Source organism: Saccopteryx bilineata, chromosome 2 (assembly GCF_036850765.1).
Source record: "Saccopteryx bilineata isolate mSacBil1 chromosome 2, mSacBil1_pri_phased_curated, whole genome shotgun sequence".
In the NCBI taxonomy this organism is placed as follows: Eukaryota; Metazoa; Chordata; class Mammalia; order Chiroptera; family Emballonuridae; genus Saccopteryx; species Saccopteryx bilineata.
Window position 1 is genome coordinate 328102121 of NC_089491.1, and position 16768 is coordinate 328118888.

General features: G+C 39.6%; 1 protein-coding gene across 4 annotated transcripts in view; it reads right to left on the bottom strand.

Annotated features, from left to right (window-relative positions):
* Positions 1-16768, bottom strand: part of CADPS2 (calcium dependent secretion activator 2) — a 538020-nt gene that overhangs the window by 35199 nt on the left and 486053 nt on the right. For all 4 annotated transcript variants that reach the window (XM_066262196.1, XM_066262195.1, XM_066262194.1 and 1 more), the window contains 2 exons: positions 10733-10816; positions 10255-10287 (listed from right to left, as the gene is read on the bottom strand). In XM_066262196.1, the coding sequence (XP_066118293.1) occupies positions 10255-10287; positions 10733-10816 (117 nt within the window). The remainder of the gene's footprint in view (positions 1-10254; positions 10288-10732; positions 10817-16768) is intronic.

The window sequence follows — 16768 nt, forward strand, 5'->3', positions numbered from 1 at the left end:
TCTCACGGGAGAGGGGTCCATTACTCCAGCATCCTGACTCTGGGTAGGGCTCTTCTGCCTGCTTCCTGTGAGCAGTGAGTCAAAGGCAGATTCCACCATTCTGGTGTCTCTGAGGATATCTGAAATTGGAGTCTGCTATAACTAACGCTCCTATAACTTAGGTCCTCATTCACTTGAATGCTGCACATCATTTCTTTTAAGTAGTGATGTAGTTTATGCATTCATAGCATTAGTATGTTGGAACATTTTTGTTGTATCACTTGGGGAAATCCTTCCAAAGAGGAGGTTATTTTAAATATTAAAAGGAATACTGAATGACAGCTTAAGATATTAGCCTCTAACACTATAAGAAAAAAGGCAGGTGAATTTCAACTGAGATTTAGGAGTTCAATTTTAATCTTACTGTGCCTTCTACATTTGAGACTATGAGCAACCAGTATCTCTCTTGCTATTTCTGTCTATCAGGATCATTAACACCTCAGAGTTTAGAGAAATAGCTGCTGATAAGGAGTACCAGACAACAAATGTGTATCACATGCTAGCTTTACATTATTATATCCATGAGTAATGGTTACAATGGTGACAAAGATATTAACTCTACCAGGTTATAATAATGTTCACTCACCTTCCTCTCATCTATCTGCAGTTGTTACAATGTCACCTACAAAAACTGAATTGAGGACTTGAAGTGAAATTGAGATGCTGTGGGTATTATTTCACTGGGCTTTTAAAAGTTATACTGATGGGGATTGATTTGCTCAGTCCCAATGGAACCTTTCAGATTTTGGCTTCAGGGAGACCTGAGGATGCTAGAATGTTAGGGTCCCATGGAAGTCTGTGGATTGACTTTATGACTTTATGTGAGAAGAGCCAAACATGCAAAAAACAAAGCAATAAAGATGAGAGAAGCAAACTGTTCATCTAGGAAGCACAATACACAACCTTCCTGGCTCTTATAATGGTGAGGCTTTGAACCTGGTCCTGGTGCGCATTACTCCCTCTCCAAGTGAGAATGTCCCAGGGACCAGGCGCTCCATTCCCCAGGTTCTGCCCGGCTCCCTCTCTGACGTGAGCCACTAAGTGTTTGAGTGCCCTTGTCTTAGTAATAGACAATATCAGAAGCAATAAAGAAAAAAAGGAGGGAAGACACTATTGTAATGAATTGAGCAAATGTACCTATCAAGTATATGCAAGGTGCTTAATACTATACAATAAAAGGAAAAGAAATAAAAAAAACTCATGTTTTTCACTCTGTGGAAGGAAAGTGATTTTTGTTTTGGAAAATGCTTTTGTTCTGAAGCAGAGAAACTGCAGAAAAACGCATGGAACAGGAAGCACCAGTCGAGGTAAGAGCTACACCAACTCCATTTACTGCAATAGTGCTTTTCATTAACAAAGTGCTTTCACCTTCATATCCTCAGTGAATCCCCTAAGAACCTGGTGAGGAGGTGGCACAGGAATTAGACTATTATCCTCATTGCACAGGTGGGAAAATGGAGAGCAGACAGTGAGCAGGAGGTGAAGACGGGACTTGAACTGAGATCCTAGACTCCACATCGAATCCATACAGGACAGAGCTGAATGTGGGCCACATTTTAGGGAGTTAAGAGATCAAAAATCTTTGGGAAATGTCATAAAGAAGACAAATCACTTGAGAGAATTATTATGGAAGACAAGAGAAAAAGGCGTTTTCTCCTTTTTCTAAGGACAGACACGGACATCAGCACTGAAGCCAGTTAATGGGGAGTTTCTCCTCTGCTTCCTCACTCATTGTCCTTGGTCTTTTCTTGATCACAGTAATCCTTACCATGTGCCTTGGTTCTATTTAGCAGTGTCACCTCACTGTCTAGCACAGAGCATTGTGTGTGATAATATGGTAATTTTCAATAAGCATTACACACACACACACACACACACGCGCGCGCGCGCGCTTGCACGCACCCCATAACTAAATGACCTATAGAACAAAATTACTGAATCAGAGTTGGGAAGGACCTTAAATGTCATCTGGCAGTGTTCCTACATAATGGAGAAATCTTCAGTACCTATCTAGCAAATAGAGGTGTAGCTTCTATTACAATCTATCACCTTGTACATAATTTATTTTTTAAAAGATTTTCCTTACATTGATTTCAGGTCTACCTCCCACTAGGTTTTAATCACTGTTCCTAGTTCTATCATCTGAACTGACACAGTATAGAGCAAAATGATACATTTTAGAATCTGGACCCTAGATTTTACTATAATCAGTAATAATAATGTGTGATAACAGCTAACATTTACTGAGCACAGATTTCACTCCAGGAATGATTAAAAGTGCTGAACATATTTACAACAAACCTAGAAGAGGTATAATTATACCTTCATTTTGTAGATGAAAAAAATTGGTGTCCATAGGGATGCATGCATATGTCCAAGCCCATCAAATTGTATAGATTAAATATGTGCAGTTTTTAATATAAATTATACCTCAATAAAGCTGTTAAAAACCTCTGGTACTCAACGTTATTCAATACTAAGCACAGTGATGAGGCAGGAACTCACACTCAAGCAGTCTGGCTCTTAGTCTGGGAATGTGGCTTCTCTATTGTGCTGTCCCCACAGTTTCAGCCCCAAAAAAACCTTCTGTGTTTTTTTTTGTTATTTTTAGCAGCTGCCCCACATTATTGTCTTTCATGATGTTTTGCACACTTAATTTTTTTTTTTTCCAAAGTGAGGAGCAGGGGGCGGCAGACAGACAGCATGAGCCGGACCAGGATCCACCGGCATGCCCACCAGGGGCGATGCTCAGCCCCTCTGGGGTGTTGCTCATCTACAACTGGAGCCATTCTAGTGCCTGAGGCAGAGGCCATAGAGCCACCCCCAGCGCCCGGGCCAACTTTGCTCCAGTGGAGCCTTGGCTGCGGGAGAGGATGAGAGAGACAGAGAGGAAGGAGGGGGGGAAGGGTGGAGAAGCAGTTGGGAGCTTCTCCTGTGTGCCCTAGCTGGGAATCAAACCTGGGACTTCCACATGCTGGGTCGACGTTACACACTTTTTAAACATGCATTGCTATTGGCTATGGCTACCTTCTTTTATAGGTAAGCAGTCAGTATTTTTGGGGTATGGGCAGGTTATGTGAATTCTTTATTTTTTTGAGGTGGGGAACACAGATTTCTTTTTTCTTTTTTTTCTTTTTTTGGGGGGTTAGAAGAGAAGAGACAGTGAGGCAGACTCACACATGCTCCCCAACTGGGATCCACATGGCAATCCAAACCAGGGCCGATGTTCAAGTACAGAGCTATTTTTAATGACTGAGGCTGATTCTCTCCAGTAGAGCTATGCTCAGTGCCAGGGGCCATGCTCAAACCAATACAGCCACTTACTGTGAGAAGAGAAGGGGGGAGGAGAAGCAGATGGTTGCTTCTCATATGTGCCCAAACTGGGAATCGAACCCAGGACATTCAATATGATGGGACAACACTCTATGCACTGAGCCATCAAGCAGGGCCAATTAATTTTTTAACCCTGCTGAATATTTTGTTTTGGCCCAGTGGTCCTGTCTGCAAAGCTGATCTGCACATTTTCCTGCTGGTCCTGCATCTCACATATCAGCTCGCTCTCCTAGGTCTGAGCTCCCTTCTTCTAAGTTACTAGAGAACAGGACAGATTCACCTCTTCAAGGTCTTGCTTTTCCTCTGCGTCTAAGTGTGCATGCATAGTGCTTCCTGAACTGTTAACCTGTGGGGAAGTGCTTTATCAACTCACGGGTAGTGCTTATGCACCATTCCTTTTCTTTTGTTTCTACAGACCCCACTCATCTCGAGTTACTCAGATCTATACCTTTCCCTTCATCTTTCCCAGTTCTGTTATTATTCTACATGTTTGCCATAGAGTCAGATTATTTTATCACAGTCTCCATTCTGGGATCCCAGGATATCTTAATTGATTTTTAAAATTTGCATACAGTCAGGCTTAATCTTTGTGCTATAAAGGTACGTTTTGACAAAAGTCTAGTGTCACGTATCTACCATTATAGAATCACCTGGAATAGTTTTTAAATTTTCTATTAAATTTTTTAATTTAATGTGTAAACATGGATTCAAGTGCCCCACTCAATATAACACCCTCAAGCCCCAACAACATGCCCCCCATTACATCCCTTTTGTCTCCCTACCCCTCCTCTATCCCCCCTTCCCTCTAGGACTTGCTGTCCTGTTATCTGTATCTCTGTGTTATGTATATATAATTTCACTAATCCCTTCACCTTCTCTGATCCTATCCCCTCATCCCCCTTCCCTCTGACAGCTGTCCCTTTGCTCCCCATGACTTCACCTCTGCCTCTATTCCGTTCCTCAGTTCACCATGTTCATTAGATTCCACATATAAGCGAGATCATTTGGTACTTGTCTTTCTCTGCCTGGCTTATTTCACTTAGCATAATGATCTCTAGGTCCATCCATACCATCGCCAGAATAGTTTCCCTGCTCCAAAAAGTTCCCTAGGCTTCATCCATTCCACCCTCCCTAACCTTGAAGTTTGGCAATCAGTAATCTGATTTTAACTTTTATAGTTTAACATCTGCTAGAATGTGCTATAAACAGACTCATACAGTACGCAGCCTTTTCTAGCTTCTTCCAGTTTGCAATATGCCTTTAAGATTCATCCATGTCTTCACATGATCTGGTAGCTAATTTTTCTTTCCTGTGCAGAATTAGTATTCCAATTGTATGACTATACCACTTCTTATTTAGCCATTCACCTACTGAAACACATTTTGGTTGCTTCTAATTTGGGGTGGCTATTAATGAAATTGCTATGAACATTGGTGTGGACACATTTTAAAACCAGTTGGATCAATGCCTAAGAGCACAAGTGGTAAGTTGCACAGTACGACTGTTTAGCTGTGTAAGACACCACCAAACAGTCTTCCAAAGTGCCTGTATTTTTTTTGCATTTTCACCAGCAATAAATAAGAATCTTTGTTGTTCTGCATCCTTGTCAACATTATATATTGTCAGTTTTTCAAATTTTAACCTCACCAATAAGTGTGCAGTTGTAGCTCAGTTTTAATTTGCATTTCTCTAATGACAAATGATTTGTCATTATAAGCAATCTTTTCAGTTCCATGTCAAATAAGCATCTTTTCATATGATTATTTGTTAGCCATGCTTCTTTCTTGCAGTGTCTGTTTCAATCTTTTGCCCATTTTTTAATTGGTTGCTTGCTTTCTTATTGTTAACTGTGAATCATTCTTTGTACATTTTAGGTACAAGTCCTTTATCAAATATGCATCTATAGCTGGCCTTTTCATTCCCTTAACAGTGTTGTCAACTTACATTTTTTTCTTTCATGGATGTTTTTGGTGTTGTATCTAAAAAAAATTACCACCAAATCCAAGGCCACATATACATATATCTCTTATATTTTCCTTTAGAAGTTTTAACCCCTTTTTATTGAATTCATTGGGGTAACACTAGTTAACAAAATTATACAGGTTTCAGGTACACAATTCTACCACACATGATCTGCTCAATGCATTGTGCTCACCACCCCAAGTCAACACTCCATCCATCATCATTTATCCCCCTAGAATCCCTTCCACCTCCCAACCTTCCTCCCTGCCATAATCACCACACTGCTGTCTGTTACATGAGTGTTTCTCTTTTTTGTTCTTTTTTTGCTCAATTCCTCCACCCCCTCACCCAGCACCCCCCACCACACACACATAGCTGTCAGCCTGCTCTCTATGAGTCTGTCTCTCTATTGCTCATTTGTTTATTAGATTCCACATATGAATGAAATCATATGAGACTTGTCTTTCTCTGTCTGGTTTATTTCATTTAGCATAATGTACTCCAGGACCATCCATGCTGTTGAAAAACATAAAATTTCCTTCTTTTTTATGGTTATGTATTATTCAACTGGGTAAATTTACCACAGTTTTTTTTTTATCCGCTCATCTACTGATGGGCTCTTGCACTACTTCCAATCCTGACTATTGTAAATAATGCTGCAATAAACATAGGGGTGCATATAGTTTTTTGAATTAGTATTTTGGGTTTCTTCATATAAATTCCCAGAAGCAGAATTGCTGGGTCATAAGGCAGTTCAATTTTTAATTTTTTGAGGTAACTCCATAATGCTTTTCACAGTGGCTGGATCAATCTACATTCCCACCAATAGTGCATGAAGGTTCCCTTTTCTCCACATCCTTGTCAACACTTGTCATTTGTTTATTTATTGATGACAGCCATTCTGAAAGGTGTGAGGTGAAATCTCATTGTAATTTTAATTTGCATTTCTCTGATGATTAGTAACATTGAGCATCTTTTCATGTCTATTGGCCATCTGCATGTTCTTTTTGGAGAAGTATTTATTCAGGTCCTTTGCCCATTTTTTAATTGGATTTTTTTTGTTTTGTTTTATTTTTGGTGTTGAGTTTTATAAGTTCTATAAATTTTGGGTATTAACCACTCATCAGATGTATTACTGGCAAATAAATATGTTTATCCACTCAGTGGGTTGTGTTTTCATTTCATTGATGGTTTCCTTTGTTGTGCAAAAGCTTTATAATTTAATGCAGTCCCATTTGTTTTTCTTTTGTCTCCCTTGCCCAAGGAGATATCAGAAAAAATACTGCTACAAGAAATGTCTGAGATTTTACTGTGTATGTTTTCTTCTAGAGTTTTTATGGTTTAGAGTCTAATGTTTAAGTTTTCAATTCATTTTAAGTTTATTTTTGTGTAAGGTTTAAGATGGTAGTCTAGTTTTTTTTTTGCATGTACCTGTCCAATTTTCCCTAGACTAGACTATAACTATTTATTGACTAGACTATAACAACTATAAAAGCATGGGTTTCTTTCTGCACTCTCTGTTCTGTGCCACTGTTCTGTGTCTGCTTTTAAACCAGTACCGTGCTGTTCTTCTAGAAGTTGTATAGTTTGCATCTTACAGGTAGGTCTTGACCAGTTTTGAGTCAATTTTTGTAAAAGGTGAGCCATTGTTTTTTGGTTGTTGTTTTTTTTTCTCATGTGGTTCTCCTTAAAATACTGCATCAGAGACACATAGTTTCCAGAGTTTTAGCATAAAAACATTAACAGTTAGTAGTATTTCATAGCTTTTGAAATTACTATTTAGAGGCATCAACCATAGAGATATAATCAGATTTGGGGAAGAAACTCTTTTCTTAGTAATCTGTCATAGCCAGACCACATCGACGGTTTAGTAAGTTCTGCTGGCGGTGGGGGGAGTGGCCAGTTTGATTTAATAGTGACATGATTAAGCTGGAAGTCATCTGGAGGGTAACTGCCATGATAAAGGGTATAATTGCTATAGCTGTTTTCATGATATGTCTATTTTTCTTTCTCTTTCAGCCCTGGACACTGAACAGCTTGTGGGTAGGAAACCCATACTTTCATCATGTATGCCCAGGGCCTAGCGTTTAGTACATGCTCAATAAATACTTAATGAGCTCAGTGGAGAAGTTGAGAATATTTAATATAGGAAATAAGAATTCCTCAGACAATATATCCCTTAGAATAGATACCGTATCTCTTGGGAAGAGAAGGCATGATAATTATCATGAAATGTTTGAAGAGCTGTCATCCAAAAGAGGGATTAGAACCAAGGCCAAAGTCACAGAGCTACAGAATTGCAACTCATTGTATATAAGAGGAGGCTGCCTTATGGTGAGCCTGCAATCAATAAAAAAAATTTAAAGTCTGAATCAATGTCTGTGAGGGATATAGGGGAGGAGGTTTCTACATGGAGAAGGAGAGTGAATGAACTCCTTTCAGTATCTCTCAACTTGAGGTTCTATGGGGTCTAACCAATCTAGTACAGGGCCAAAATAAGGACTTCAAAAGCCCTGGGAACAGGAATCATTATGGTGGCCCATTCTGTTTAAATTTTTAATTCAAAATAAAACTAAAACTATAGGATAAAATGTGTTAGGAATTCCAATGAAGTTCATGTGTTTCCGTGATTACTTGTTTGCTTCTTTTTCAGATAATAAATATCAACTGTTCCCCTTAAATCTCCCTTTTCCTCTTTGTGCTGCTGCTTCGCAGGACCCTGTACATGTGATCCTTCCTGCTTCTTTGTCCAACAGGGATTTTCTGATTCTCAGTAGAAGACAAAGAGTATGCCAAGACTTCTTTGGGAGTCATTCATAAAATAAAAGAGCCCTGGTCCAAAGTAACCCCATGCAAAGGCAAGGAAACTGATGGCCCATTCATTGAAACTGTCAATTTATAACACCTACAGCAGCAGTAAATTTGGGGGCTATCTATTCACAGTATAAAAGCCAAATCTCAACAAGCAGGAAAGGAAAAGGCAAACACAAGGAAGAAGCCATTGAGAAGATGCAGGAGGAAAAGTAATAGTACATACAATTTTCATTGAAGACTTTAAATGGAAAAAAAATAGCAGAGGGAAGGGGAGAGGGGGGTAGGTGAAAGTGGCAAAGGGAGGGGACAATGGGGATGGAAAGAGACTTTGCTTGGGGTGGAGGGTGCACGATGCAGTGTGCAGGTGATGTTTAGTGAGTAGTGCACTTGAAACCTGTATGATTTTGCAAACCAACGTCACCCCGAAAAATACAATAAAAAATAAAGAACAACCAAAAAATAAAATTATTGAAGGCATGTGAAACTAATAAATAAAGTATTTTAAGATTTGAACAAAATACACATCACAAAAGCTTTGCACCCTAACCATTTGTAAGTATATACTTCAGTGATATTAAATACATTGCCAGTGTTGTTCAACCATCACCACCATCCATGACTCTTCCCACCTTGTAAAACCAAAACTCCATCTTCATTAAGCAATGACTCCTGAGCCTCCCCAGTCCCCAGCTCTGGAACCTACCACTCTACTTTCTAGCTCCAAGAATCTGACTACTCTAAGAGCCTCATATAAATGTGCTCATACAGTGCAACTGACCTTAAACAATGCTGAGGTTAGCAAAACTGACCCGACACACCAGAAAATCTGCCTGTAACTTCTGACTCCTGCAAAACTTGACTAATAGCCTACTGTTGACCCAAAGCCTTACTGATAACATACATAGTAGACTAACAAACATTTTGTATGTTATATGTATCATTTGCGGTATTCTTAAAATAAACTAAGCTAGAGAAAAAAACAACAACAATTGATAGCCATCTACTACTGATAATACAAGGCTGGCCACGATTCAAACTTCTGACATTCATAATAATGATTCACAGATGTGATACTGCTCAAGCAGTCTTTTTTAAAAAATAAATTTTTAAATCAATTTTATTTTCTTTCTTTAAAAATTTTTTAAATTGATTTTAGAGGGCATGAAATGGAGAGAGAGATGCCAACTTGTTGTTCTACTTATTTATGTATTCATTGGTTGATTCTCATATGTGCTCTGACCGGGGATCGAACCTGCAACTTCGGTGTAGGTGAAAAATGCTCTAACCAATTGAGCTAACCAGCCAGGGCTTGCTCAAGCTGTCTTAACCAAAGGTGAGGTCACTGATATTCTATCTAGTTTTAAATTGTAAGTTTTTTTTTTTCTATTTATGCCCTAATTCTTGGAACATTGATACATACGCCAAGATATATGATTACACAGAACATTTCAGGCCTTGATCATATGTGTGGTGATAGGATTTAAGGCAAAAACTAATTTTGTTAGGATTATCAATTTTAAAATGATGCACTAACTTGACTGTATTTCTCATGTGAATTCTTTCATCATATTAGTAAGTTTCATCATCTCCTCCCCTGTTATCTTCATCTTTTAACAAATTTACAGATTACAATTATTTCCCAAGAATTCTTCAAAAAACTAAAGGTTCAAATAAGTGAATATTGATTTTTTACACTTTTGTATATAGAACATTAGTCCTTTCATTTAACTAGCTCGTCTTTATTGTTGTTTTAACCGAATAAGAAGCCTGTTACAGCTTGCGTAGAAAGGGACTGGATAGTGAACATCCTTTCTATAACTAGTGTGAGGCTTTTCCTACCCCCAGCCCAGTGCGCTGTAACCACCCTCACAGCTGGGCTGAGCAGCTCTCATGATGAACAGACCTCCACAAGAGTGCCCATGTCACAGTGGGCAAGTATACTAAAACACCCTGCCAAGCGCTGTGAGGAGGGTGAGCCCTTAAGAAAAAAAGACTGCTCCCTGGGGGAATTGCACTGGTTTCAAGATATGAAATAAACCCAAAGTGAACCATATGTGTTTTAAAAGAGTTAAATATAGTTTTAAAAAGCAAGTAAAAAATACTTACTGGAACATCAACATATTTGGCAGCTGCTTTCGCCTTAAGAGGAAAAGAGATAATAATGAGAGTTATTATTATTATTACTATTATTTTGGGGGGGTGAGAGGAGCAGAAATAATGAGGCAGACTCCCTCATACACCTCAACTGGAATCAACCTGGCAAACCCATTTGAAGCCAATGCTCGAGTACCGAGCTATTTTTAGCACCTGAGGCTGTCATGTTCCTACAGAGCTATCCTCAGTGTCTGGGGCCACACTTGAACTAATTGAGTCACTGGCTGCAGGAGGGAAAGAGGAAGAGAAGGGGGAGAGAATCAGGTGGTTGCTTCTCCTGTGTGCCCTGAATAGGAATCAAACATGGGATGTCCATATGCTGAGCTGATACTCTATCCACTGAGCCACTGGCCAGAGTATTTTCTTAACTGTTAATAAGTATTACGACAACAGTCAAAAGTCAGTAGAAGAGACTCATTGAAATACTTACAGTGAATGACAGAATAGATGAAAAGAAATTGCCTTCATCATATCTTGACAGCTTTGACAGAACCCCTTCCAACACTGAAACAAACTATAAACAGTTTATGGTGAGTATTTAGAAAACCACTGGCATGCCAACTAGTCATAGGGCAAATAATTCCTGGACCAACTTCTGCCATGGCACAAAAATTCATGATGCATAAGCCAACAGCTGAGAGGCTGACTTGTTATGTTTACTCTTTTATTTTGAGGATAAACTCTAAGGTCATTTCCAATTGCTGAAAATAACACAGGCATTTTTAAAGATAAAAGAATAATATGTAATAGGAGTCTGCTCACTAATGCGAGATAACGTAAACTATGAGAAAATAGCTTTAAATTAGTCCTGAGACTAACCCTTTAAAACAATTTTCAACTTCAATGTAGATGTTTAGAAGTTCTCATCACAATAAAAAATTTTAACTATGCATGAAGACGGATGTTAACTGGACTAATTCTGATCATTTCACAATATATACAAATATCAAATGATTATGTTGTACACCTAAAATTAATATAATATTGTAAGTCAATTATACCTCAATAAAAACACGCAGATGATTAGAAGTAATGATGGTCAAGCTCAATCAAGTTCTGTCCATCATATATCACTTGACCATTCCCTAACTTTTCTATCTACAGAAGAGGTTGAATAAAAAAGTACAGATAATGATGTGTAACATTTGGGACCCCTGTAACACTAAAATGACACCTGACATTAGTTAATAAGTATTTACCAAGCAGTTCCAAATGGATATATAAGGGTCACTTCTGCTTTTGAAACCCTACAAAGAAGTTGGGGAGTTAATACAGATATATACACTACAGTGTCCAACAGAAAGAGTACTAGACTGAACACATGTCATAATTCTGTCACTGACTATTGTGTGAGCTCAGGCCAACCACAGCACCAATCAGTTTCTGCATCAGTTAAATTGTGTGTGTGTGTGTGTGTGTATACACGTTGAGGGGGCATATGGGAATTAAAATTAGTTTCAAAAATGTTCTTCATTTCTAAAATTTTACACTTCTATGAAACAAAAGTTAAAGCATGCATACTGTAACAATTAAAATGTGGAGAACTTTACTTCATTGAGCAGAAATGTTTAAGATCTGGCATGGAGATAAAAAAAAGGAGATATTAATAAGGATCTACTGCCCTACATCTTTCCTCTTTAGAACTAAAATAATATGTGCTATTGACAAATTACACACTCCCAAAGGGAAAACACTGATAAGGTTTTTTAAATACGAAAAAGAAAATTAACGAAGGCTGGTTTTTGTTCACATAGCAGCTTCTTCAGCAGCGTGATAATGGTTCTAGGTACACGGCTTATTGGTCTCCGGGGACTACAGAACTCAGGGAGAGTGCGCTGGAGATAATCTTTTCTCTGCGGCTGGTCAATTACTGCAAAATAGTTTATGCAAAAGAAACAAAAACTTCCCTATAGGTTTCTCCATCACATCATGCGCGACATGATGTAAGAACACAGAAACAAAAAGCACGCAAACTGCCGACTACCACTTCATTTTTAAGAATGAGAATCACCTATGGTGCATTAGGCATTCTAAGGGATACAAACAGCAAAAAAACCCCACACAAAATGACAAACTGCTAAACAACTGCAAGTCAATTTGGCACTTTCTTCCTGCCGTTAGGATTTCTTACCAGCCACAGCTGGCTGACTCAACTTGATGTGGTTTGCAAAGACCTGGAAGACCAATGCTCTGGGGCTATGCCAGACCAGGGGAAGGGAATTCCAAACTTAATGGCCCTCTGTGGGAAATGCCTCATCTCTTGTAACTCAAATCTTAAGAGCCAGTGTGTGCTGGGTGATCTCATTTGCCTGGAGAAGAGCAACAATTGCTATGGTTACCAGACAACCTAAACCGCTGAAGGCCCTGGCATAGCACCTGGTTCTCTGTGCTTTCAAGTTAGTATATATTTATGCACGTATGCGATGCTGAGGGACAAGGCAAGGTAGAAGCAGCAAGGCCCCTGCAGCTGGATTTAGATCTGAATTCACCCTGAAGCTCTGTTGCTCTCTGGCTATGCGACAACGACATACTCATTCAGCTTCAGCGTATTTATCAGTAAAATGGAAAAATAACAGTTACCTGTTTCAGGAATGACGTAGAGCTCAGTGGAAATAACAGTGAAATACTATGGAAATGTAAAGAATTCATACTATGGATGTGATTAGTTAAATCGTTATCTACTATATAAGTCTATAAACCTAAATAATGTTAAGTCACAAGTTCATGGGGGCAACTTTAGGATTGTTTAATGATAAGCAGAATTAATGGGTCCAATTCAAGAAATGATACCTATGAAGGCAGAACAGAGCTGAGGCTGTAAGTCAGAAGCCCCACACTGGAATCCCATCTGTTTCAAGGGCATTTGGCTGATGGTAGAGGAGCGAGGCTTGAACCCAGGTGGTCTGGATCCAAAGCCTGTGTTCTTTACTATCATACTAGAGCGAGCCATAAGCATTAAATGAGATGTTGAAAGTAATGTCCCCTGCATGTTCTCGGGTTCCTCCCTACCCCAAACGGTCTCTGGGGAGGCAGCTACAGCAGGGACTCGAAGGTTTCAAGGCAGTGAACAGGGCCTGCACCCCTGGGACCACTGATGTGAGCCATGCAGTTCCTACCGGAAGGTTATTCTTTGTAAGATTTTTATTGAAGTACACGCGGCAGAAGAGCCACTTGAAAAACCAAACTCTATTAACATCAAGAGTGACTAAAAATGGTATCTGTTTCCACCTGGCTTTTAATTGCACAAAACAGCAAGATTCCAAAGAAATCCGGTTAAATGCTGGTTTAGTTGCTGTGTCTGTAACTGCTTCCTGTGAACCTTCCCTGCACAGTTCAGGGAGTGCGTAAATACTTGCGGTTTGCCTTGCGCACTCCTCTCCTGAGAGGGTCCTGCTGGAATGAACCACTGTGATCTGTTTCCCTGCTCTTGATTGCGGATGCCATTTACTGCGTTTGTTTGAATAATATTTAACACCTGAACTCTGGATAATCACTGACTTTGCCTCATCACACATGCTCTCAAGGAAATTAAGGAAGGGTAGAATGAAACATGAAGTATGCCACAAGGCGGGATGGTTTAAATTTTCTGTTTTATTTGAACAGTGTGTAAGATTCCTTTTCCTACATGTATGGAAAGTAGAAACAAAGTCTAAGGAGTGACAGGGAGGATTCCAGCTATAGCTTGATGGGCTCAGAAACACACAGTTCTTGCTCTTTTAACCGTGACATTTCACGAACTAGGGATAGCTACATCAATTACACTGTAAGTTACAAAATCTTCGACAGAAAAGAGAGTCATCCATAAATAAGACTGACCTTTTTGTGTGTGTGTGAGAGGGTGATTTTGGGGGTGCTTTGCTTATAGTGAGGCTGGAGATGTTGATTAGCAGATGTTTTATATTTGCTTGGTAAGATCAGGACTGACTGGTGGTGTTAAAAATGCACAAGGAATCAGAACACCAGGGACTGGAAGAAACCAGGTTTGCTCCCCTGAATGGGAATATGAATGTCATGATACAATGCAACTGTGTCTTCCTCACCCTCTTTTCTCCAACTGTGAATCTACTTCTTCTTTGACCCTTTGTTCCTAGAATTCCTATAAGGTCTTTCCAGAGTCTCTGTATCTGTATTAAGGATGGACAGTATCTGACAGCACAAATTTATTCACTACACATACCTTGTTCCCCAAAATACTTAGGACAATTTTCAAACTCTCACACCTTGCCCAGATGTTGGTGAATTCTCTACATTTGTTTCACTGGTCCTCACCCACCCCCACCCCACAAATAGAGTGACTTATCTTATTTTGTATTTCCTCTTTCCTAATGGCTCCTAATAATGTGTTATTCCTTTTAAGCACGTCCTTGCAGTTGAATAGTTGTCTTCCAGGTATATGGACTTGATTCAAGAGTAAATTTAATCTCACCAGGTTGAGCTGGAAAGATTTTGAATTACATCCTCTAGGCAGTCAGGTTGAATTTGTCCTCTGTTACCCTTATTCGTAAGAGAAATTCAGGGGGAACTATTCCAGGTTATTACAGTAAAGAATGTGTGTGTGTATATATATTTATACCCATACAACTACGTATCTATATCTGTACCGTACTTAGTGACAAAGTGTACAGTCTTTCTTAAATCCCTTTTTGTAATAATTGAGGAGTTAGTAAGTTGAATATACTGCTGACCTTTAAACTCATACCAAGAATTTACTGAGTCCCTGTGACCAATGTGCATTAGAAGGTAGTCATTTTCTCCTCCTGCGCTCTTTTGACCACTTCCTTCTACCAGTTCTTCCTCCTAGCACCCCAGGTTCTGCTCAGCAGCCTTATGTTACACTTGATGAAGTCTATTCTCATATACCTGTATCACAGCTGCCCCACCTGATTATCTGTGCAAGCCAGGCCCACAGCATGTATGCCTGTGTACAACACATGTCAGAGGAAGGACACAAAAGCCAGTCAGTGCAACCTAGACATAAGGGGGACATGAGAAGATGGGGAGGTGAAGCTCCCATACTTTCCTCTCTGGTCTTGCTCAGTTCTGTGTGGTGTCTTCGAAAAATTACAGGCTTCGGGTACCCCAGTGGTCAAGTCTTAACTTTGTGGCTATCTACATTACAAAGTTGGACCATTGTTTCTTCATCTTTAAACAAGGAGACCGAACCCTGGGGTGACCCTGGTGGCCAGGCCTGCCTTGGGAGAGGAGGCCACACATGTAGGGCTCTCGGCCTCTTCCTCCCTTTAATTAGCACATTGTTGCTGGTGTCATATTTTAGGGTGCTGCCAAAGATATATTTGAAAACATTCAATACCTCTTATAAAAGTAGGGAACACCACATCTTATGACCATTATAAAATGTATGAAACCCCTGCTGGATGGTCTCACGGCTCTGGCTCCATCACTGTGTGCTATGGGCCTCTGGAGTCTGGAAGAAAGGACACAGGTGCCCAGGAGTCCCCCCCACCCCCACAAAATGTATATGAGGATCTAAGCTGTAGACAGAGCTGTTTCTCATCTGCTTTTTTTTTTTTTTTTTTTTTAGATTTGTGTGAGAGAGAGAGAGAAAGAAAGAGAAAGGAGCAGGAAGCATCAACTCATAGTAGTTGCTTCTCCTACATGCCTTGACTGGGCAACCCAGGGTTTCGAACCAGTGACCTCAGCATTCCAGGTCGACGCTTTATCCACTGCACCACCACAGGTCAAGCTCCTCCTCATTTTCTGTTTGATGAGGAAACAGTTGTTCAAAGACAGCCAGCTGGCCACATGAAGAAATGGGAAGAGTCCAGCTCTCCTGACTATCCCACATGTTGTCCAATTACATAAATTTTAATATAAGATGGGAAAAACTTTTGTCATTTTTTAATTCTTTCTTTGACAAGATTTAATGTAGCTACTGTCATATTTTTTCTTTTTTTTGTTTTGTTTTGTTCTTTAAATTTTATTTCGACAATTAATTTTAATGGGGTGGCATTGATCAATAGAGTACACAGATTCAGAGAAAACATCTCCAGGTTATTTTGACATTTGATTATGTTGCATACCCATCACCCAAAGTCAAATTGTCTTCAGTCACCTTCTACTTGCTTTTCTTTGTGCCCCTCCTCTCCCCCCCACCCCTCTCTCCTCCCTTCCCCTACCCCTGGTAACCACCACACTTTTGTCCGTGTTCATGAGTCTCAATTTTGTGTCCCAACTATGTATGGAATCATACAATTCTTAGTTTTTTCTGATTTACTTACTTCACTCAGTATAATGTTATCAAGGTCCATCCATGCTGTCATAAATGATCCAATGTCATCATTTCTTATGGCTGAGTAGTATTCCATAGTATATATGTACCACATCTTCTTTATCCAATCCTCTATTGAAGGGCTTTTGGGTTGTTTCCATGTCTTGGCCACTGTGAACAATGCTGCAGTGAATATGGGGCTGCATGTGTCTTTACGTACCAGTGTTTTTGAGTTTT